The following is a 25,601-nucleotide window of genomic DNA, read 5'->3' on the forward strand; positions in this document are numbered from 1 at the left end:
GTGCGTGAAATCAGTTTTTGTTTTGTTATTTCAAGTTCAATGATAATGTGTTTATCACTGCGTCGAACAAGTTTGTTTGTGTTGACAATTAACCCCAAAGCACACCCATTACTGACTTTCAATTAGCTGCTGCCACCTAGTGCCCATGCAGTGGTGTGTGTGTGTGTGTGTGTGTGTGTGTGTGTGTGTGTGTGTGTGTGTGTGTGTGTGTGTGTGTGTGTGTGTGTTACTTAAGCTCTTAATAGCTTCATTGGTTACAAATACACATTTATAAAACCACAGAGTCAGACACATTTACCACTTTTAAAATGTTTCTAATAGCAGCTATATAGCTGATTGATTCAATCATTCAATTTGATTGATTGATTGATTGATTGAAAATTGTATTCACAGTTTGTAGACTAGAATAGGTACATTTCAACGAAACTTAAAGTAGCCTACAGGTCAATACAAAATCTGCTACGAGGATAACAACCAGAAAAACCACTAGACTTGTTTACATCACTCAGGGTCCTCCTATACATACCAGTGGTCCGGGGACCGTCCAGGCGTCCAACAGTGGTCCTTGGGGTGGTGGACCCTTAGAGTATAGGTAGGGTGGTCCCCAGCTAAATGATGGAGAGTTGGTAACCAAAATGGACCCTACTATAGATATTTAACTCTTGAGAGCGTAAAAAGAAACCAAATGGACCCGTCCAATGTCCATTTGGTTTCTTTTTACGCTCTCAAGAGTTAGATTATTGTTAAACATCTGGATTACTTAATTTACAAGAAGTCTACACAATTAGAGAATGCAGAAGAATTGTTATTTTGATGATCAACGTTGGAAAAGGGCTGATCAATCAGCTGTTTGACATCGATCGGAGATCTGCTGCTCTTCCAATCCTGGCTGTGACGCAGAACTCAGGAAAATAAATCAAACCGGAGTCACAGCTCAGAGCCTCGGGCTGCTTCAGAAGCTCTTGTTGGTTATAGAAACAAACTAAACATGGTAAGATTGAATGAAACATTTTACACAATTTTTCTTATATGATATTACCGGAAGGGCTTCTCGGTCTCATGATGAGTCGCATCATCATGTAATGTTTCTATAATGTTTATTATAAAGCATAAAGAGCTCACACTAAAGCTAACGAGTTAGCCATGAACTGTTCACTGCACTGTGAGTAAGCAAAACGTCCACAGCCTCCATTCATTCTGCGCTCAGTGAGGCTGCAGAAATAATTTAATTTTTTTTTTTAATGTAACCGTTCCAACATTAAACAAATAAAAATATATTTCTGAATTAATGAAGGTCGTCGTTTTTATTGTTGATGATCTTGCACGTTGTCATTTTATCTAGCTAACGAAAGCTAACGTGCTAAATTAGCTCAACTATTTGCCCTTTTAATTATTATTTCGCTACCGCTTTTTACAATAATTTGTCCAGCAGCAAGCCTGCCTACAATAAAAGAGTATCTAATGTTAGCGTTTGAAATGAGAATAGGGCTAGGGTTTCTTTAGCCCCAGTATATTCCCTCAGCACTACGCTCATTCGGAGCTACAGCATGAGCGTAGGGAGAGGGCACATAAACCACATATGGGGCTAGGGTTTCTTTATATGATGATTTACTGGGTTTTTTTTGTATATTGTAGTCTAATGTAAACTCTCGTAGATGTATTTATCGTCGATAAATACATCTACTTGAGTCTAGGCTAATAGAAGTGTATGAGGGAGAACATCCCACTCCAGGGAGAACATCCCACTCCACTGACACATGCCTTCTCTATTTGAGCGACCACATCAAACAAGAGGTGGACGCTGGCAAATACTGCGGCATGGTCATGCTGGACCTCCAAAAGGCTTTTGACACCGTGAACCACTCCATACTGGTTAACAAGCTAAAAGCAATTGGTTTCGATAGCACATCAGTGAGCTGGATGCAATCCTACCTGGAGGGGAGAGAACAGATGGTGGAAGTGAACGGAACACTGTCCCCCCCCCCTCCCAGTGAGCTGTGGCGTTCCACAAGGAAGCATACTAGGGCCTCTACTGTTCCTAATATATGTAAACGACATGACTTCAGCTTGTGACTGCAACTTGTTCCTGTTCGCAGATGACTCAGCACTGCTGGTCTCGGACAGGGACAAACTGCAGGTTGAAAATGCCCTCAGCTCTGAACTCGGTAGAATCTGCACCTGGCTCGCTGATAACAAACTATCTTTACACCTGGGAAAAACTGAATCCATTCTCTTTGGCTCTATTAGTAATCTCAGCAAGGCAAATGGCTTCTTGGTTAGAGTGGGTGACAATGTTATCACACGTAAAGATGAAATTACCTACCTAGGTTCCATCCTGGAGGCTAATCTTTCCGGTGATAAAATGGCCACCAACGTAATCAAAAAAGTCAACCATAGAACAAGATTCCTCTACAGGATCTCCTCACTGGTCAACAAAAACACCTTGAAGACCTTAACAGGAGCCCTTGTACAGGGTTTCTTTGACTATGCATGCACCTCCTGGTACCACAGCACCTCAAAGGCCCTTAAAACCAGGCTCCAGACTTCCCAAAACAAACTGGTCAGGCTCCTACTTGATCTAGCCCCCCGAACCCACCTCACCCCTGCCCACTTCGACAGGCTGGAATGGCTTAGGGTCGACGACAGAGTACAGCATCTTGCAATGGGTCTGGTCCACAAGATTCGATACACCACCAAGATACCCATGTACCTGTCTAGATACTTCCTTAATGTTAACGAAGTCCACACCCACAACACCAGAGGGAGTGCAACGAACCATGTACAACCCAGATTCGGCACAAACAAGGGACTAAATTCTTTTCGCTCCTATGCCACCAAAATGTGGAACGCCCTACCAACTGTCATTAAGACATGCGAATCCCTTGACTCCTTCAAAACCGCTCTCAAAGGGCACCTACGGATGGCTGCAATTCGAAACTGGCCCCCGTAAAATCTGAATCCCCCCCCACCACCCCCCCCCTTTTTCCCCTCACTGTATATATTTCTTTTCCCTTTTTACCTCCTTTATGATGAATTCCTGTTCTGTCTATAGAAGTGTCTATTTGTACGTCTCTAAATGTTTTGATGATTTGAACATGGTGGACCCTATTGGAAACAAGTGTAATGCTTAATTGGGTCGTCCACTCGCAGTTAACAGCCTTTGTATTGAGTTTGTGCTTGAAATGTACTGTAATTCTGCAAACTGTTAATAAATTCTTCAATCAATCAATCAATCAATGATGAATTGAAAATGGTGGACCCTGTTGTAAACAAGTGTTGCTTTATCATGGTTCGTCCACAAGTAACAGTTTTTGTATTAACTTGTGCTTTCGTTTGAAATGTGCCCATTCTGCATACTGTGAAATATATATACAGGTGTATATATATATATTTGTTTTTTCAATCAATCAATCAACATTACCCCTTACATGATTTTTTTGGGGGGCCACATGACAGTGAAGTGACAATTTAAAGACTTAAGACCATTTTCTTAATACAAATAAAGATCATTATTGCATCAGAAGTAATCAACAAACTATACTATAAAAATGTCAAACATTGGCCAAGGTATCATATAATATCAGAATGGTTAAAGTCCTATTTGTTGCATACATTGCTGTATGCAAAATTTGGTCTCCGCATTTGACCCATCTCTTGGAGCGGTTAGCCGAAGCCGTGCCGCACTCGGGAATCATTTGTAGTTGATCTCATCTAACCCCCCCAATCCAACCCTTGATGCTGAGTGTCAAGCAGGGAGGCATTGGGTCCCATTTTTACAAAGAGGCAAAATTTGTGAAAATAGCCGATCTACAAGCTCACAACCTCTCGCAACAATATTTGTGTGGAACCGAGTCAAACAAAATGTACAACTCCTACCCAAGTGCTTATCAGGGTGTGTGTTGGGGGGTTCGCACTCGCAGCCTGAAAAGGTTGAGAGCCACTGCATTACCATGATGAATGATGACACGGATTCCTGGTGCCATGGAGAAGTTGCAAACAAAGCTTGCACCTGCTTTGCTGTCCCAGCTGGCTTCCTTATTATTTATTTATTTGGTAATCTAATGCCTGAGTGTAGAAAAGCCCATGTCACAGAATGTCTTTAATCTCTTGTGGAGCTCAGCCGTGTTTGGTTGAGTTTGCGGAATCTTAACAGAAATGCAAGACAATTACGTGAGCTCAGTAAAATGTGTTACATTTTAATATGCTAGAAATTGCTTTTAATGTCTTATTCAAAACATGATCCGTTTTACAATCTCTCTCTCTCTCTCTCTAGTTCCGCAACCAGTACGACAATGACGTCACAGTATGGAGCCCGCAAGTGAGTGACAGTTCCTAGCCCTCGCAGGCTTTCAAAAACGTATCGAATGGAACAATGTATTGTAATTCAATTATATCCCACAGAATGTTGTTGCATTAACATAGGCATTTGCTTCTGATCCAGGGTCGTATCCACCAGATTGAGTATGCGATGGAGGCAGTGAAGCAGGGCTCAGCTACTGTAGGACTCAAAAACAAAACCCACGCAGTCTTGGTGGCACTTAAGGTAATATAACATCTTCACTTTTAATTGTACTCTCTTTTCACTAGGCTGTTATTTCAAACTAGTATAGCATACTTTTAGGTTTTTCACTGGCTGTCACACAGGTTTCTTTTTATCATTTGTTTATCTTTTTTGTATCAACAAATTGACACAATGTATTCTTTTATAATCGACAATTGATTAGTCCTGTTTTATACTTCGCTTTACAACAGTGTCACACACAACTACTGAAACTATCACATGACAACGTGCAGTCTGAGCTTGTAGATCTGGAAAATGTTGATTTATTTTATTAAATTTGATATTTTACATTACTTACTTACTGTATGATATCAAAGTCTGTATATTAATTATAATACAGCCAGATATGTATGCTATACAGTTGTCTAAGATTATGAAGCTTATGTTTTGCGAATATAAATTAGTTGACAATCCAACTCCCTGTGGACTGTTTGGAAGCATCTAGAATCTAGATGGGTAGTTAAGTATTTTGGTCTAAATGTTCCGTTACTCCTTTTTCTTTTCGTTTCTGTTACCTTGTAGGTAACTTGAACAATACCCCTTAAATCGCATGAAATATTGTGATAATATCATGTATCGTGATACTGCTTGAACAAATATTGTGACATTATATTTTTCCATATCGCCCACCCCTACCGATAAGGGAAATTACTTTTCTTCACCTCCAGTCTCTAATTGTTGTTTGAAAATCTGCAAGAGTGGAGCTACCAAAGAGTCCACTGTATTGGATTGAACATTGAAATAGATGTGATTATTATTATTTGGCCTGCTGAGGTTTATCAGTGTCGTACTTAATGTGTGGATGTGGTTGTTGTGTCTCTACAGAGAGCTCAGTCTGAACTGGCTGCCCACCAGAAAAAGATCCTCCATGTTGATAACCATATCGGTATCTCCATTGCGGGACTGACTGCTGACGCCAGATTGCTCTGGTAGGAATCATACACACACACACACACACACACACACTGTCACACAGACGTGTGTTATGTGTGTATCAAGTCAAGCTGTGAATACATACCTGATGATACCTGCTGAAGGTTGTTTAGACCGAAACGTTGTTAGCTGCAAGTGAAGACAGTGTGGCATTTCCCTTCCTTTATTTCCCCTTCAAGCTGTGAAATGTGAATAAATAGAATGTTTTGTCATCTAACCAACATTTTCCAATTAATTTCTCCTGCAGTAACTTCATGCGCCAGGAGTGTTTGGACTCCCACTTTGTATTCGATAAGCCCCTCCCAACATCACGTCTCGTCACTCTGATCGGAAGCAGTATCCTTTCAATTGCTGTTGTTTCATCCATGGAGTAAAGTTCTCAGTCGCCATGACTGATTTCTGTCATTTGAATTCCATAGAAGACATGCCGACTTCATTTGGTGTCATGATTAATATTAAATTATAAATTAATACTTTGTTGTTGTTACTGCCGACGAAATGAGGCAATCTTTGCGTTTTACTTTTATTGTTTAATGGGTGAAGCAATGTTCCAAGTTTGTCAGAAATTGGCACAAAAACTAAACGTATAACTGTAAATGAAAAGCTTCAAATACTACTGAAAATAACCAACAGGAACTAATAAAGGAGTCAAACAACTTGAATTAATACAGCCGCGAAAGAGGTTAACTATCCAGTGACTGGTTGTACTGTCCACTTCTCTGGTATAAGAGAGTAATGTATTGGTTATACTTATATCTTAAATTTAGCAACTATTATGCACAGTCGGCATAGCTTTTGACGTACTGTATAAGGTCAAAATATGTGTTCTCCTTAAACACGTGTTTAGAAACCCAAATCCCAACGCAGAGATATGGAAGAAGGCCTTATGGCGTGGGACTCCTCATTGCTGGATATGATGTACGTTTGCTTTGTCATGATTATGAGTTTTATTATATTTTAGTGAATGGCATTATGGCAAGAATGCTCTGGGCAGCAACAATCCTCCAGGGTGCTGATGAAAGTAGGAATCGATAGTTAAATCATTAGATGAAAGTAGGAATCAATAGTTAAATCATTAATCCAAAAGGTTCACAGCACACAAGGAGGCTTCCATTTTATGTAATGTTTTTGAGATATGGGCCAACATTTCAATAACGGTGCATCTCTAGTTTTGGACTAAAGAGGCATTGCTTTTTTTCATAAATGGGTGTTTATAAGCCTTTTTTCAGAATGGACAAAATTATATATTTCTTTTAAATACAGAATGAGATCGGTTATCGGCCATAACGGCAATTAATTATATCGGATATTGATATCGGGCAAAATGTCTCATCGGTACATCCCTACAAACGACATGTCCATGGTTCATCAGTGTTAAAACAATTCTAAACTATTTGAGTATTTGAGAGGCTATGGTTCTGCAAGAATAAGTATTTGCTAATGGAAGGTCATGGAGCATAAACCTGTATGTCAATGTGCACCAGACTTTATTTTTTATCCATCACACATAATTATCTATGTATTGTTTTCCATTAGGATATGGGACCTCATATCTTCCAGACATGCCCCTCAGCGAACTACTTTGACTGCAAAGCCATGTCCATCGGAGCACGCTCGCAGTCTGCACGCACCTACCTAGAGAGAAGCATGGACAAGTTCATGGACTGTAAGCATGCACAAGTATTTAACTTACAGTGTATTCATTGAGCACTGCTGTGGCCCGACTGTTATGATGGTTATAGAGGTGCAGAAAGTAAAGAACCACTCATTCACCTACATGAGTGCATTCAGACACATTCAGCCCTGGTAGACGGAGCAGGATTCATTTCACCCGTTAACACATCTTGTGCCCAAGACGTCTGTGGACGTCCTGGGTATTGCGCAACGTGCATAGCCCAAGACGTCTGTGGACGTCTTGGGAAAAAAAAAAAAAAAAAAAAGTTTTTTTTTTTTTTTTTTTTTATATATTTTTTTTTAGTAAAAAAAATCAGAAAAATCAAAACACTTTTTTTTTTTTTTTTTTAACACATGGTGCCAAAGTTTGTTTTTTTCGCCATTGAGAATGCATTTGGCGTTTAAATTAAATAACTCAGAAACTATAAAACATTTCAAAGTAAAAAGTTCCAGCATGTGTCTCCACAGTCAGCTGAATTATAAAAAATGTGAATGGATTTTCTAGGTGAAAGTGATTTTGGGCAGTTAAGCGTGGGCTCTCAATGTGTTAATATATTACAGCTGCTCATGTGCTTTTGAAAGAGACACACAAGAGTGAAAAGTGTAATTGATTTCATGCATAAGGCCAGACATTAGAACTGATCTGGAGTGTCTTAAAACGAGAACAACCAGTACAGATCATTGGGAGGAACCAGCAGCCACTCGGCAGCATCCATAAAAAACAGACAGTAAAGAAGGTCTCTGAAATAGTTGAGGACAACACACACCCTCCATACCCACTACGAACTAATGCCCACAGGCCGGCGATACAGAGTGTCAAAACTCACTAAAAGGGCCTCAGCTAGCTTTGTGCCCACCTCCATCTGACAGGCTTTTGAATGCCTAAAATGAACCCCCCCCTCTCGTTGGACTATCTAATCCCTCATTCCCACCTGACGGACTATAGTGAACACATAGGCAGGTTGCATACAGTATATCGGATTATTAGCACTACATAGAATTGATTTGAATATATTATGCATTTAAAGCCCTAACCACACCAAAGGGTCAAGACGGTTTTAGCGTTGTCCCTGAGGTGTGATGTCTTGTTGCACGTTGACCCACGTTGACCCTAATGATTCAACGCATGGAATTCAATGGCCCAAACCACACCGAAGGGTCGAGACGGTTATAGCGTTAACTCCTTGCAACCGTTTTGACCCAAGGAGTTGCATGGTGACCCTTTGGTGTGGTTAGGGCTTAGTTTTTTTTAATGCCATTTTTATAGTCTTTTTATATAGTCTCTGTTTATATAGTATTGTGTGTCACACTTTGACCTTGTGTGGGTAGTGTTTTGCCCGAAAGGCAAACTATTTCTCGTTGTCTTTTAACCACTGCAAAATAAGTTTCTGAATGGAAAAATAAAGTTATTTGAAGTTGAAGTACGGACCTGTCTATGTTTTCCAGGTAATCTCAATGAGCTGGTGCAGCATGGCCTCCGTGCTCTCAGAGAAACACTGCCCGCAGAGCAGGATCTGACCATCAAGGTACCATTACACACATCTACACAGTAGAGCAGGATCTGACCATCAAGGTACCATTACATACATCTACACAGTAGAGCAGGATCTGACCACCAAGGTACCATTACACACATCTACACAGCAGAGGCGTATCTACAATAAGGCGAGGGCAGGCGTCCGCCTGTCCAAATCCATTTCTGGCCTGGCCAAAATCCATACAATGAGAAAAAATCACACCCGTGTGAACTGAGTGGTGTAAGGTCTTATATAGCCTGATCAGCTGTGGTCTGACGTAATGTCTGACGTAATGAAATCACACCCGGGTGAACTGGGTGACCGTAGCAACCATGCTCATTTTTTGGTACGAACAGACAGACAGACAGACACGTAAACTAACAAAGCCAGTCAAAAAAAGAGGACAAAAACAAGACCTGAGAACTATTAAAATGGACAGCTGATTGGCCGTCGCGGTAGAGCGCGCCCCTCAATCACCCATTGGAATGTAAATGCATGCCTTTCAGCCTTTGTATCCTACTCGTCTGGCAGGTATATCTCTTTGAAAACCTTTAGTGCTACGATTGTGCGCGGGGAGACGACAATTAACATATCTTGCCTGGCCAAAACGTAATTCCTGGATACGCCACTGCTACACAGTAGAGCAAAGGTAACATTACACAGTCAAATCAGTCAACCGGTCATCCTGGTTTGGGCCCAACCACATGTATGTATGATACAGTATGTTTGTACAGTATATGTACGTAAGTATGTATGCAATACTGTGTGCATAATAATGAAGTCTATGATGTCAATATTTAATGTTAAGCGTTCGTTTATAACGAACAATGTAAGTAGTCTTGAATGTAAAAATGTATAATTTTGTGTGAATGGTTGTAAATATTATAGGGTAAACTGACATTAATACGTTTTGAGCTTCAGCCTATGCCTTTGTGATCAACAAAAACAAAAGAGTAAATGTTGGATGAAATGTTAAACGTAATGACTTGCTATAGTGATGATGATGGAAATAAACTAAACGGTGTTGGTATATTTTGTTTTGTTTCAGAACGTGTCCATTGGCATTGTGGGTAAGGACATGGAGTTTGTCATCTATGATGACGAGGCCGTGGCTCCCTACCTGGAGGGACTGGAGGAGAGGCCTCAGAGAAAGGTACAGTAATAACTAGAAATGCACTCTGTCGAGCTTCACATATGATTGAGTTTCACGTCTTTGATTTAGTCTACGTCAAATTGTTATCATCATTTGGACTAGAACCCACTAACCCAGCCATTCGGGAGGTATGGCGACGCCACCAAAGACAATACACAATCCCTGATTGGCCAAGCGTGTCACCGAAAATTCACAATTCCCGATTGGCCCGAAGGAGTCACGGACATACCCAGCCGAAAACAGTACTTGCACTCTGCTCGTGCATGTGCAGTACTTAGTTCAGACTAGTCATTGGTCTGGCAAACGACACCCTTTCCCCCCCATTATCCTATCAATGCTCACGCTAGAGGTCTAGTGAAGTACATAACCATCTGCCTATCTCTTAGCTCCTTTTGACTTTATTCCATGTACGCTCACCTTCCCATTCTCCAAAGACTCAGATAGTAGTTTCCTTATTCTCCCATTTAGACCTGAGGAAGCGTGTGTCACCTTATAGCTTTTAACCATTTTTTTAACTTTAGCTGTTGAAAAATAGCAGACCCGAGTGCCGCGCTATGGGCTTGTAGATCTGCTATTTTTGAAAAATCGTGAAATTGTGTGTGCAAATCTTTGAATATATATTCTGTCCCAGCGAACGTTTTTAACTCAAATCTTTGCTTCTGTGGGGTCGCTGGAACAACATATTTTCAGATGGGGGTGTTGGCGGCCAAATGCATTACATTTTTGGGGTCCTTGACATGAAATAATTTGAGAACCACTGACACAGAAACAGTTTTTTTCAGAAAACCGTCATGATTTGGAAGACATTTGTAGAATCTGGTCTAATTAATGACGATCAAGAATCTCAAACTAGTGATCACAAAATGGTCTCCAATGTTCTACTCATAATCAACTACTGTTCTTCTTTGTGTTGAAGGTCGCCCAGCCAGCAGACGAGCCTGCAGCGGCAGACCCCGCCCCCGGCGACGAGCCAATGGAACAGTGAGACAGACCTGTCACTCAATGATAGAGCCAGTCAGTTTCCCGGCGGCTGGAAACGGGCACCAATATACACGTCAAATACACAGACCAAGCGAAAAGCAACTTGTAGTGTGCCACTTGTTGAATTGTTTCTCGTTATGCTCTCGGCTAACATCAGGTGATGTTGCTTTTGTATGGGTATACTATTTCCATTTTACAAATAAACTCCTTTTTCTGAACTGCAGTGTCATTGTCCATACATGAAAGCAACGGATGAAACTTGTATGTTGAAACTGGACATATTGTATTTATTAAATCATTCACAGTATTTTCTCTCAAACACTGATATGCAAAGATGGGTGCATTTATGAATAATTAAGTGTATAAAAGTGACCCTTAAATACTTAAAACCGCTATTTTATATAATTATAAAGTTATTGGTATAGAAGACAAACCGAAAACATCACTGATGCTGGGGGAAAAGCTCACATATTCTGCATAATTAAACATTTGTAACCCATTCAGGATGGGAACCCTTTTTGTTGTTTTAAGTATTTATGTTATACTTTAGCTATTGAAAAATGGCAGATCTACAAGCTCATAGATCATACATAGAGCTTGTACATCTGCTATTTTTGAAAAATCGTGAAAATGTGTGCAAATCTTTGAATATATATTCACTCAAATATTCACACACGCTTTTCACTCAAATCTTTGCTTCTGGGGGGGCCCTGGAACAACATATTTTCAGATGGGGGGGGGGGGGGGTCTGTGGCCAAATGCATACTGTATAATTTTTGGGGTCCTTGACATGAAATAGTTTGAGAACCATTGATATAGAAACAGGGTTTTCACAAAACTCATGATTTAGAAGACATTTGCGGCAAATGTCTTCCATTTGCCTTCTAAATGGTCAGTCCCAAATGGGTTAAAGGTGTTGAATGTTTACATGGTCATTGATACGTTTTAAGTTGGTATTGAAACCAGTTCAATAAATGTTATGTAGTTTTATGACAGTTTTCTTTATTTCCTCTTAAAATAAAACTATTCATCTATAAAGTGATATGGCCAAGTTGCCAACCATATTACCCAGTCACTATCAGCAAGCCTCCTATTGAATCCCACCTCCAAGTTAAAATATATAAATGTACAGCAGGCAGTGTTGATTTTGTCGACTAATACTATGACAAAAAATGTTCGGCTACCTTTTTTCACTAAGGAAAACTCAACAAATAAAAACTAGACTGAAATGTTAGGAAGGGACTAGTGGACAAGAGATCCAGTATAAGTCATTTTACACTTGGTTGCATGCTGAAAATAGCCGATCTACAAGCTCACAACGAGCTTGTAGATCAGCTATTTTCAGCGCGTGTAAAATCAGTCATTATGACGGCATCAATGCCCGCCAAAATACATTTTAGTCGACTAAAACAACTAGATTTAGTCGCCTAAAATCTTATATTTAGTTGACTAAAACTACACATTCCAGGTGACTAAAATGTGACTAAACTAAAACTAAAATCAAAATTTGCTGTTAAAATCAACACTGACTGCAGGTCTATACATTTCTATTGAAACTTCATGTGTTGCCGAGAACAATCCAACCAGCCCCGTGTGTTGATTCAGTATCAACCTTGCTGAGAGGAAAAAACATTGATCCAATCCCTCGTGTCCCTTTTTGTTGATCAATAAATGAAGTCAATAAATAAATAGCTACAATACAGTTGTCATTTCTACTATACAGCTGAGCTTCATCTGTAGAAATACCTGATCTCTGAAGATTAGCACACTGATGCACACAAGGAAATCTGTGCTCATAAAATTGGCCATCCTCTCAATGCATATTGCCCCAGGCAGATTGAGTCTGGCCCCTCTGAATGCATATTGAAGTGGTGACGAGCCAACCACATTCGTCTGAAACCAGGCTATAACCAACCAGGGCCCAGTATGCAAATATGGGGCAGGACATGAAAATAATCTAATACAGAGAGGGACAAGACTAATATCCACGCAGTGATATTAGTATCGCTACGCAAGGCAATGGCAGACAATGGCCTTAGGATGGAAGGTACAAAGGACTTAAAATTGTCACTACACTGTGAAGTAGTGGACAGCAAATTCCATACTGAGGCCAGCAACCCCAGAATTTGCAATATTGGGGGTTTTGATTGTTTAGTGTCAAGTAAGAGATCATTATTAGTATGATCCAATTTGATTGTATGATCTTTCTACAAAGGAGGCTCTGTGTTTTCCAAAAAGCCTTTGTGCCAAGATCATTGGTTTGCTGCTGTCTTCTGCTAATTTTGTCACATCTTTAGCCCATGTATAGCAAAAATAGATGGTTGTGACGCTTCCTTGGCTACAGAACATGTGTTCCCATATTCAGTGACTGCTGCCATCCTTCATGCTACGAGCCTTCGTGAGGAATAGTCATATAACAATTTCAAAATCAAGATGGAGGCTTTTAGGTCTCTTTTCACTCTCTCTTTTTTGGTCAGTGACAGTCGCGCTTCTTGTTCCTCCTCCTGTTCCTGCGTCGGACCACCTGGGTACAGGAACTCGTGGCGTCTCCATCTGCCGTTTGGAGTTGGCTTGAGTTGAGGTCCTCCATCTTCTCCTGCTCCATCGCAGAGGTCATCTTCAGGGTCAGCTCCAGCTCTTCCAAAACCCCCACCAGGTCCTCCTTGGGGACACCCAAATTGATGTCACCCTCAACCCCACCCTCCTCCTGACCCACCACCGCCTCCGGTTCATACAGCTTCTCCTCGTTCCTGCAGCCCGGACCACCCTCAGGCCCTGTATCCTCTTCCTCACCTTCTGTCACCTTTTCATCGCCTGCTGTAGTGAGAGGAGCTTCTCTCAAATCTTTGAGCAGCTTCTCCTCGTTGCTGCAGCCCGGACCACCCTCAGGCCCTGTATCCTCTTCCTCACCTTCTGTCACCTTTTCATCGCCTGCTGTAGTGAGAGGAGCTTCTCTCAAATCTTTGAGCAGCGTCTCCTCGTTGCTGCAGCCCGGACCACCCTCAGGCCCTGTATCCTCTTCCTCACCTTCTGTCACCTTTTCATCGCCTGCTGTAGTGAGAGGAGCTTCTCTCAAATCTTTGAGCAGCTTCTCCTCGTTGCTGCAGCCCGGACCACCCTCAGGCCCTGTATCCTCTTCCTCACCTTCTGTCACCTTTTCATCGCCTGCTGTAGTGAGAGGAGCTTCTCTCAAATCTTTGAGCAGCTTCTCCTCGTTGCTGCAGCCCGGACCACCCTCAGGCCCTGTATCCTCTTCCTCACCTTCTGTCACCTTTTCATCGCCTGCTGTAGTGAGAGGAGCTTCTCTCAAATCTTTGAGCAAATCCTCTGATTTCTCAGCTTCTTCTGAGTCTGGGTGGTCCTCAGGGTGGTTCTCCCTCAAGTCCTCCTCAGCCTCGTCGTCTGCTCCATCACCCAGCGTCCTCTCAGCGTGTGACTGTGTCTCAGCGTGTGACTGTGTCTCAGCGTGTGACTGCGTCTCAGCGTGTGACTGCGTCTCAGCGTGTGACTGCGTCTCAGCGTGTGACTGCGTCTGTGGGTTATTGTGCTGCTCATGGTGCTCATGGTGATGAGGACAGTGGGAGTGTTCCCAGTGTTGATGTGGCTCTTCGGGAAAATCTGAAACACAGTTTGACAATGCACACTGGTGTTCAAAGGGAAAATACTACATGATGGCAATACAGCATGGGGAGTCAGTCACTTCACACACACAGTACAATTTATAGCAGTGGATCCTAATCTTTTTTTTTAGCCAGGTGCAACCTACTGGACCAGCGTGATCTAGTATGAGAGTGACAACACTAGCGTTGACTCCCAATAATGGAATGCCGAAGTGCTCATTCTGTCTCAATGGGAAGTTACTATGTTTGGAACTATAGCCCATAGCACCCCGCTTTGCGGCAAGATCAAAGCGTGTCGCGACTCTTCTTCTTCTACAGCTCTGGTGAGGACCTAGTGGACACTTTTTCATGATTGGCTGCCTCTAGCGCCTCTAAGCCAATGGGAGATAAAACCCATAGTGAGCTTGCTGCACCTGGCAGTTATGACGTGAGTCATTCTTGTTTCCTTGGAGCAGTTCCGTACGCCGAATAGTGAAAATGGCCGATACAACCAATGGACATGGGCAAAAAAAGATGTGAATCTGTCTTTAGACAGACAAGGACTCCCGCCCCCCAATGGGGCCATTGGTTTATAGTTTACAGAAATAAATGCTCTTTGTGTATCCACGTCCAAGTGTATTGGTAGATTTGGTAATGCTGAACAAAGATAAAGTCATTTGATGTAGGCAGGAACTGAACACACCTTTACTGAATGATTTTTGACAGAACTTATTTCCACCCCATTTTGTTCTTATTTTGCGAGTCGGTCCTTTCCAATTACGTACATGTCAGGTCAACACATTTTTCGTAGACAATACATGACACATTATGTCATGTTTTCTGGCTGCGTGTTGTAAGTGTTTACCTTCCCACTGTGGTTGGGCTTTGTTCTCTGGGGCCATTCCTTCCATCAGCCGGCCCTCCTGCATCACTCTAGTGATCTCTCTGAGCTGCATTAGAAGGCTCTCCTCCTGGTCAGAAGTTACTCCCTTCACCCTGGAGCACACACACAGGAGGAGACATACTGTATAGCTCTGCTGTTGGGAAGAAACCACCTAACTCCAAAAATGTATATTTTTCAGGAAATTAAAAATATACATTTTTCAAGAACGATATACTCCCGGGCTGTTCTCTGACCAAACAATGACATCCTACATAGATAGATGTCCAGTGATTTCCCTGAGCGCGATATGAAAGAAATGTGAATGTGAATTCAGAATGGGGGAAAACAAATATGCAAACCCGGTAGGATGTGAAATTACGTCAGTCTTTGGCGCTCTATTTTATTCATGATCCATCAATAGCACAATCTGTATCAGGGTTTCACAACATGATGTGTGGCCACCTTTGTGGGACCATAATGGTGTGGGGATCTATCACAAATGAGCTAGTGAAATTGTATTTGAATTGGGTTAAAGCAAAAGCAAGACAAAATGTAAGTATATTCAGATGCATATCTGTACTTGGACGAAACAATGAAAAGTCTCGAGAAGATTATCTCTAATATGTGCCATTGAGGAGAAACAACGCAATCACTACAGAACATTCCGGGATATAATTTAGGTACTTATTTGGTACTTATTTGTTATCAAATTAGCAAACACAGTTAAACAACGTGGAGACATTGGAAAACTGAGGGAGGATGCCGGTTGAGGAAATGATGGGTGGGCTCTTAACGCAGGCTCACACACCCACCTCTCAGGACTGAAATTTTGGGTGGACTGACTCTACCACGCACGCACGCACGCACGCACGCACGCACGCACGCACGCACACACACACACACACACACACACACACACACACACACACACACACACACACACACGTCTCAGGACTGAAATGATGGATGGACTGACTCTAACGCACACACTGTAGCACTGCCACATATTATTCATTAAGGATTTATTTTAAAATGTCATTTAAAAGAGCATGGCTCAAAATATTCCTTTAACACTATATCCATCCTTATGTGTAATGTCCTATTTTCTTTGAGAGGTATCTGTTTTGTTTTTGTTTATGTTTTGGAGGGTCAATGTCGGGAAGGAGATTGATTGATTGACAGGCCGTGACGCTTCCGTCATTAAACACACGGAAGTCACCGGTTCTAGAGACTTGTGGGGACAGACACAAACGAGCAGGGAGACCTGATCGCGTTCGTATAAACTTTGTCTGTATGCTATACGGTGGAAGATAGCCAAGGCCACCAACTCACCGCTGACAGGAGTGTACCCGGCCGGGAACCGTCATCTGCTTCGGTGAGAGTTTTGTTTGTCTGTTTGGGTCCAGCGAGGAGTACCGTTTGTTTTCCGGTTCGAGGGATAGTGGATCTTCTCCGTTGGATTGGTTTACATTCGGGGATCACCTTTACGTTTATTATTTCGTGTTTGAGCGTCAGGGAGACGCGTGAGTAATCAAGGAACGATACAAACAATAAGAGCGAGCGTGCGTGCGTGAGAGGCACGGAACGGTGCGTGCGTTCGGACATTATACGATCAACATTTAACCTGTCATCACGAACACTGTTGTAACTTAATTGTCATTGCTGATGTATTGCATATACAGTAGATAAACTATTTATCTGAACCTATTTCTGTGTTGGTGTCAGTGGTTTATAAGTAAAGCATTCAGAGTATACATTTTTGAAACATAGGAGGATCATTACTACCCCGTGAAATTTTAGTAACTGTGATAGAAATATCTGACCGTTACAACACACCCACCTCTCAGGACTGTGGTTGGCCTTGGACACGATGTTCTCCATCACCAACTCCGTCTCCCTCAGCTTCTCCTGCAGCTGGACCAACTCAAAGTCCGCTAGAGAGAAGGTCATGAAACTGGTGAGGGAGGCCTCTTCTGTTGACCAAACTCACTTTCATGATGGCCATGTTTTAAATAAATATTAAAATATACAATTTGTACTATTACAACTACTAATAACAATATTACTACATAACTACTACTACCTACAATAATGATAATACATGCTCAAAGTGAACTCCATTTTGTAATGGTGTGACAGATAGGACTGGGTGAAATGAATGATACTCACTGATCTTCCTCTTCTTGTTCTCTGATCGGATAGAATGAAACTTGTTTTCTGTTGGCTTGGTGCTGCCCCTGGATGTTAGCTGAGAGAGATTAAGAAATAAAGATTTTTATCTAAATCTTTATTCCACGATTTGTTTTTCACCCAGTGTCAATTATCTAATGTAATTCTGGGCGCTACACTTCCTCTGCCAACCTGGGAACCTGGGGGGTGGAGCAGCGGACTGACCTCATGCTTCCTTCTATGCATGAGGAGTCCAAGCTGCTTCTGACTTTCAAATGTACATCATTTTTGTTTTGATTGTATTGCTGTATTGTTGTATTGTGCTTTCTGCTTTGGCAATGTAAACGTATGTTTTCTCATGCCAATAAAGCCCTTTGAATTGAATTGAATTGTTTGTGTTTTTAAACCAGTATATTGTTAGATTTTTCATGCTAACCTTAGTTTGCTTATAATTGTGCTTTTATTGTCTGTAATTTTCTTTTTGAATAATGTTGTTCGTTGTGAACTGAAATCGTACCACTGTGTTTATTAGCAAACTGTAAATGAAAGTACCGAACCAAAAAAAAACAAAAAAAAACTGTGTGTGTGTGTGTGTGTGTGTGTGTGTGTGTGTGTGTGTGTGTGTGTGTGCCTGCGTGCGAGTATTGTGCGTACTAGCTAAAATTCTGGTTATGTGATTTCCTTATTCCATTGTGCCAACCAGCCAACCACATAAGAATTTGAATGCAACTAAACTGCTTATTTGTTTATGCTTAGTGATTTGTTTCCCCCCTAAAACATGATCATCGGGTATTGTGATTATACTACGAGAAAAAGAAAAGTGTACAGAAAGTGTTAGGATGATGTCTTTATGTGGAGGTTTGCCTGGTTGGTGATCCACCTGAACTGAAGCCACACCCACAGCTGTTGTTAGGAAAGGGGGAGGGGTTAGGGGAGGGCATGATATTGTGATGTCACTATATCACTGTCATTTCGATTGGGCCTTTTGACCAGGGCCTCGATTGGGCCTTTTGAGAAACAAAAAATACACGGGGAAGACATATTTGAATATTCTAATTTCTAACCACACCTGGGGGTCTATTAGAGTAATGTTAACTCCATAGACATATGAAAAAACTCCATCTTTAAATGAAGATGTGCAATTGTGCATGTAGAACATTGAGGTACAGTATGGTGTGCATCATCTCACCTTGAACAGGATGTAGAGGATGTACACCAGGATCCCGAAGCCATAAATGGGTATGATCTGCCCGGCCAGATTGGATTTGCTAACGCCGGTGCCGGCCCCCGTCCCAGCGCCCTTGGCTCTGGCTATGGCCTCCGGGTTGTGGGCCCTGGACCGGGACCCTACGGCTCTCTGGCCATCCGGGGCCTTCTTGGCCACGGGCGTGAAGCGCCCAGGACCTCCTACAGGATGGGACGAGGCAGAGCCATATGAGTAAGACAGAGTTATGACATTGAGGGGGCAGAAAACTGAGCGCTCGAGCGCTGTTCGTGCAGCCTGGAGAGTGACAAGCTGAAGTTTGAAATACATAGTTTTCAATGAAGGCGGTGGAAAATCGGAAATATCAACAATTTTAGGCATGTATGCAACATGCCAACTGTTTTAAAGTATTGTACAATGACAACTAAAGTCTCTGTAATGTTTATGTCGTACTATTACTAAAACACGATCTAAAATAAAGGGATTTAAGATCATTAAAGATGGGCCGTTGCCTGAGTGCAGTGCATTCTGTCAACTTGCGGTCCAGGACTTTGTCATACTTTGATTGATTGATTGATTGAAATATTTATTTATTACATTTCAAGCACAAACTCAATACAAAGACTGTTAACTGTGGACGACCCAATTAAGCATTACACTTGTTTACAAGAGGGTCCACCTTGTTCAATTCATCAAAACATTTAGAGGCGTACAAAAAGACACTTCTATATAGTCAAAGAACAGAACAGGAATTCATCATACGGGAGGTAAAAAGGGAAAAGAAACATATACAGTGAGGGGGAAAAGGGGTGGGCGGTGGGGGGGGATAGCAAGAAACAAAACTATACATATGCAAATATAAATACAAACATAAAATCTAATTAAGTTTTAGCTTAAAGAAATACGGAAAGCATATGTATCGCAAAATAAGTAAACTGATGGAAAACAAAATACAAATAAAATGGGGTGCGAATAATTAATTCAGCTGCAAAGAAGAAGCTGTTTGTGCGCACCGGTGCTGCATGTTGCGAGCGCCCTCATCTGGGAGGATACTGTTACTACAGTACACAAGGCCGATGATTGACAATAAATAAAATAAAATATATAACAACATAGCATTAGTTTATATTAGAAAGCAGTGGTTTCACCCAGTGGTCCTTGAGGGGGTTCCAGGTGGTCCCCCCAGTTAAATGATGGAGAGTTGGTATTAGTAACCTAATGGACCCTTCAACTGTTGAGAGTGTAAAATGAAACCAAATGGACCGGTCATTTTACGGGTCTCAAGAGTTAAATTATTGTTAAACTCATCTACATTACTTAATTTACGAGAAGTCTACACAATTATAGAATGTAGAAGAATTGTTATTTTGATCAACATCTGCCTGTATTAGCCTATCTCTCCTAATGGTACCAACATCAACAGCATGGAATTGTGGACAAAACACAACAAAATATTCTTTCGTTTTGCCTCCGAGAAGCTGAAAGTCATCAAATGGTGGTCCGTGGCTCAAATGCAGAATAAATAATGGACCTTGCTTTGAAAAGGGTTGGAAAACCACTGTTATAAAGTGTTAATGCCACCTCAGGACAGGTTACTGTAAATCCCACTAGGGTGGAGGCCATGATGGAAATGCAATGATGATCAATCTTCATCTTATCTTTGAATAACGGTCAGAAACCTTTACCATCTGGCCGCTCAGCATCCCCCTCCGCGGGACAACCTCATTTTATTTTTTATTTTATTTTATTTCATCTTATCTTTGAATAACGGTCAGAATAAAGTAAACGTTACCTTACCATCTGGAGGACGGTCAGCATCCTTCTTCCCCCCTTTGGACAACAGCATTTTAGGAAGCAGCAAAGCGACGCAGAGAACAATGCATGTGGCGAGAGTCACCTTCTGAAATGTTGACATCGTCATTTTGACGTGTGAGATAGATAGATAGATAGGTTGCTCGGTTGGTTACAGTAATGTTAGTTACGAATTGCAGTGTGAAAAAGATCGCCGATGCTTTCACACTGGGATGATGATGCGTCTCTCATTCATTTGTTGTATATCGCGTACAGTGTTAATTGTTGCCAGGTTTTGTGACAGAAATAAGCGAACAGGTCTATGAAAACAAGGAAGCCATGCACGTATAACCTGACTCCGCCAGATGGCACGTAGGCCTACTCCACAAAATTTGCAATTTAGATCTAACTAGAGCGGTGCCCGTTGGGCACTGGCCTACTTGGAACAATGCAAGCTGGAAATGCATGCCCCACCCAGTTATTATGTCTGTGTCCCTACTCCCTTTTATGCACATATATGGAGTTCTTTATCAGGCATGCATGCCCAAATGTGGAGTCGATGCGGAATGATGTCAGAACATCATTGTAATGTCAGAAACAGGCCAGCTCCATATATGGAGATCTATGGGTGATCAGGTGTGATCAATTGGCTAATTTGGGCCCTGTCCAGAGCGTGGGCAGGGGCCCTGTCCAAAGCCTCCTGTGGTGCCCGTTGAGCAGCTGGCCAACTTGGAACGATGGAAGTTGGAACTTGGAAATACATGCCCCATCCAGTTATTATGTCTGTGTCCCTTTTATAAGGGACACTAACCCTAACCCTTTTATGCCCATATATGGAGTTATTTGTCAGGCATGCCCAAATATAGAATCTATGCAGATGTCAGAGGCTTTTGTGCTGGTTCTGTACAACCGACTATCCGACGGACTCGTGTGGGGGTGTGGGTGTGTCGAATTTGAAGTTGTTGGGGACCAAAAAAATGGAGTTACGTGGATTACAGATGTACACACGTACGTACGTACGTACGTACGTACGTATACATACAGAGACTTGGTGCATTTATAGATAGATATATTAAAGAAAAAAAATTGAACACAAATTTGGAATGGGGATCCCTGGCACAATTTAGGCCTATGGGTCCGCGGACACATACATATGGCGGTCCTTGACATGAACTTTGGTATAAATAACTACACTTATTTACTTTAGAAACAAACCCCCCCAAAACAGCAACCACCATTATTTACATGCAACATTACAGAAAATCAAGTCCAAACTCGCTTATAATAACTTAATATTAGCAGACATGGCAACACTGATCGTCTACTTCCTTGTTCAAAGAAAGGGCCTATGTGAGGAGAGCAGTTAGTCTGTTTCACCACTCGATGGCGACAAAGTTCTCCTGATGCCTCAATGTACTCAGAATAAAGTATAACAGGTCAGTGCGAGGTGGGATCTGTAATGGCTGCTGGTTTTCTATCTTAAAATGTATGGGAAAGTTGGCACTAGAAACAAAATGTCTAAGAAAAGCCATTTCAGGTGAGTGGAAATAGTTTGCATGCATAAGACATTCATGGGCTCCTTGATTAATTGACGAGAATTTGATAATATTTTCAAGTTTCTGTTCTAATGCTTACAGTGCTCTGCTCTGCTGGGCCATAGGGCTCTCCACTGTTCTCTGCTGGGCCATGGGGCTCTCCACTCATGCTCTGCTGGGCCATAGGGCTCTCCCACTGTGCTCTGCTGGGCCATGGAGCTCTCCACTGTGCTCTGCTGGGGAGTGGATCCGACAAGACCCGTAGAGTCTGCACTCTGCTCTGCTGGGCAATGGGACTCTCCACTCTGCTCCTGGAGATCCATCTGATAGCTTTCTCTCTGTCCCAGATCTAAATGAGCCTTTCATTACAATGCTTTAATGGGAAGCCAGCCAAGAACCACACATCTAAGCAGTACTTAGTGTTATATAATAATCTGGGGAGGTAGCCTAAGTCATCACTAGAAACAAAATTTCTAATAAAATGTACTGTGTGCCTGTAGCTCGCCAAGTCTGTGCAACCTTGTGTTCGGGAGGTGGTTGGAGTTGGTTGGTTGGTTGATTGCAGTTATAGTTTGTTGTTGCGTGTGGGGGTCCCCGGAACATCCAGGCCTACAGGAACGCGCCCAGGGGGGTCCCCGGAACATCCAGGCCTACAGGAACGCGCCCAGGGGGGTCCCCGGAACATCCAGGCCCACAGGAACTCGGCCAGGGGGGTCCCCGGAACATCCAGGCCCACAGGAACGCGGCCAGGGGGGTCCCCGGAACATCCAGGCCTACAGGAACGCACCCAGGGGGGTCCCCGGAACATCCAGGCCCACAGGAACGCGCCCAGGGGGGTCCCCGGAACATCCAGGCCTACAGGAACTCGCCCAGGGGGGTCCCCGGAACATCCAGGCCCACAGGAACGCGGCCAGGGGGGTCCCCGGAACATCCAGGCCTACAGGAACGCACCCAGGGGGGTCCCCGGAACATCCAGGCCCACAGGAACGCGCCCAGGGGGGTCCCCGGAACATCCAGGCCTACAGGAACTCGCCCAGGGGGGTCCCCGGAACATCCAGGCCCACAGGATCGCGCCCCAGGGGGGCGGCCCGGTTTCGGTGAGCCTTCCACCCAAAACGGTTGAGAAATGTAAAAGTACAATATTTGCCTCTGAAATGTAGTGGAGTAGAAGTAAAAGTATTGGAAATTGGAAATAAGTACAAATACCTCAAAATTGTACTTAAGTACAGTACTTAAGTAAATGTATTTAGTTACTTTCCACCACTAGTCTACTGTGAATATAATAATAATAGCCTATTCACATTCCAATCATTTTTATACCACGTTTATTTATTCAGGAGGAGAAAGGGGAAAACAAAGTTACAACAGTGCATGAGATACCCACGGCTCAGTAATGTCTCCAGAGTCCAGAGTTGAAAAGCAGGCATATGAGTATTAGCAAACCGTTTGATGCTTTGTTTTATTCCTGATTTGTTGCCAGAGGGGCGAGGTTTGCCCCATATAGAGCCATGCACAAAGTATCTGTGGGTTTACACAATCAGTACAGCATTTGAAAGTCATTGTAGTACATTCTCTAATAATAATGTGGCACTCAAGTGGTATTGCACTGGAATCTGGATTTTGCATTGGCAACAAAGTTAAGGTCTACCATATTAAATATAGGTCTGGCAATATTCCTCTATTAAAATAGCTTATTTGTTTATGAGCCCCACATTGATTATGAAACTATTTCAATGAAGGGTGTGTGTGTGTGTGTGTGACTGTGTGTGTGTGTGTGCGTGCATGCGTGCGAGAGAGCGTGCGCGTGTGTGTTGTCAGTCTGTCACTATATCATTAGCCTCGGTACCCAGGCTTTGATTTTCGGTCGCATTCGGCTCAAACTATATCATTGTCAAATAAAAAACAAGGCCATGAAACATCCATTTGATCTATAACTCAATCTGGGATATGGTGCGATTTGGAGGGCACGTACAGGACAGGGTCAAGCGGGTTCATTATTATTAAAGCCATAGAATGTAACTTAAACCTGTGTTTACATAACAAAACAATAAATACAAATGTTTAGCCATCATTTCCCTCTATGCATACCAACCAGTGTTGATTTTGACAACAGATTTTGATTTTAGTTTTAGTCATAGTATCTTGAATAGTTTTCATTTAGTTTTTGTTTTATATATATATTTTTTATCCCACGATTTTGTAACCCATTTTTCACCCCTGTGTCAATTATCTAATGTGATCCTGGGCTCTACACACCCTCCGCCAACCTAGTCCCCATCATTTAGTTTTTTTTTTTTTTTTATGTTTTTTTTTGTGGCTTTCGCCTTTATTTTATATATTTTATGGAGGGACAGACAGTAGGCTGACAGGAAATGGGGAGAGATATGGGGGGGAAGACATGCAGTAAAGGCCGTCGGGATCGGGAGTCGAACCCGCGGCACACTGCCAGACTGGATTACCAGCCAAGGTGCCTGGACCACTGAGCCATGGCCCAGGCGCATCATTTAGTTTTAGTCACATTTTAGTCACCTGGAATGTTTTAGTGTTTGCTGTTAGTCTAGTTTTAGTCGACTAAATATAAGATTTTAGTCGACTAAATCTAGTTGATTTATTTGACTAAAATGTATTTTGGCGGGCCTTGATACCGTTGTAATTGTAATGACTGATTTTACACTTGCGATCTACAAGCTCACAACGTGTCGCGCTGTGATGTGCTGTGAGCTTGTAGATCGGCTATTTTCAGAATGCAACCAAGTGTAAAATGACTTACCATATACTGGATCTCTTGTCCACTAGTCCCTTCCTAACATTTTATTCTAGTTTGTATTTGTTTCATGAAATTGTCAATATAGTTAGTCTTAGTTTTAGTCATCGTAGCTTACCGGTAGTTTTCATTTAGTTTTCGTTAGTGACAAAACGGTAGTCGACGAACACTTTTCGTCATAGTTTTAGTCTACGAAATCAACAATGTTTACCTGCAGAAACACACTGCCCTCTTCCTGTATTTTGGTATTTTCACCCTGTTTTTTTGTTTTTGTGCAAACACACAGTTTGGTTGTACAGATTATGAATTTATCAGAGAACAAGGTGACTCAAGGACCGGATCTACCATATGGGCACTTTGGGCACGTGTCCAAGGGCCCTTGGGCACCAGGGGGCCCTAAAACAAATTTTCCCCACTAATCAGAATGAAATAAATGGTGTCTAAAGAAAATTGTGTTTTATTGTTGGTGAGAATGCAGCTGAAAAGTGCAAAACAGTGTGTAAAGCAGCAACAATGCACTAGATTGGCTGTTCAAGGGGGGTGGGCCCACTGGGCCGTGTGAGGTCAGGTGGAGAGGTGATTCTGGTGGAATAAAAGATGTGAGTCCGCCATCCAGCATTGCTTTGTTTTCATTCTGCACGCATTGCGCGTCAAGTGGCTCGACAAAAAAAGGTACAAGCACTGAAATACACTAGCACTCATGGCGGATTCTCTCACCCATTTGCTTACTATGTGGGTCAAATAAAAATAATGTGCTTGTTACTGCCTGACTGTCCCTCTGGGGCGGGTAGGCGGCCAGGAATATAGGCCAATATAACGGCATAAATCCGCCCAAAA

The 25,601-nt window shown here is 42.3% G+C and overlaps 1 protein-coding gene across 1 annotated transcript; it reads left to right on the forward strand.

Annotated features, from left to right (window-relative positions):
* Nucleotides 1-836: 836 nt before the first annotated feature.
* psma1 (proteasome 20S subunit alpha 1) lies at nucleotides 837-11,037 on the forward strand. Its single transcript, XM_079502184.1, has 10 exons — nucleotides 837-991; nucleotides 4,274-4,318; nucleotides 4,442-4,543; nucleotides 5,387-5,490; nucleotides 5,742-5,830; nucleotides 6,342-6,412; nucleotides 7,031-7,160; nucleotides 8,615-8,694; nucleotides 9,734-9,838; nucleotides 10,755-11,037. Exons 1-10 carry the CDS (start codon nucleotides 989-991, stop codon nucleotides 10,821-10,823), a joined length of 798 nt encoding a protein of 265 aa, XP_079358310.1. The 5' UTR covers nucleotides 837-988; the 3' UTR covers nucleotides 10,824-11,037.
* The last annotated feature ends 14,564 nt before the right edge of the window (nucleotides 11,038-25,601 follow it).

The sequence above is a fragment of the Electrona antarctica genome (assembly GCF_951216825.1).
Source record: "Electrona antarctica genome assembly, chromosome: 5".
NCBI lineage: Eukaryota > Metazoa > Chordata > Actinopteri > Myctophiformes > Myctophidae > Electrona > Electrona antarctica.

Excerpts from the sequence above, each read along its gene's own strand:
- psma1 (XM_079502184.1), top strand. Across the intron at positions 4,319-4,441 it reads TCACAGTATGGAGCCCGCAA|GGTCGTATCCACCAGATTGA; the intron begins GTGAGTGACAGT and ends CTTCTGATCCAG. Across the intron at positions 4,544-5,386 it reads CAGTCTTGGTGGCACTTAAG|AGAGCTCAGTCTGAACTGGC; the intron begins GTAATATAACAT and ends GTGTCTCTACAG.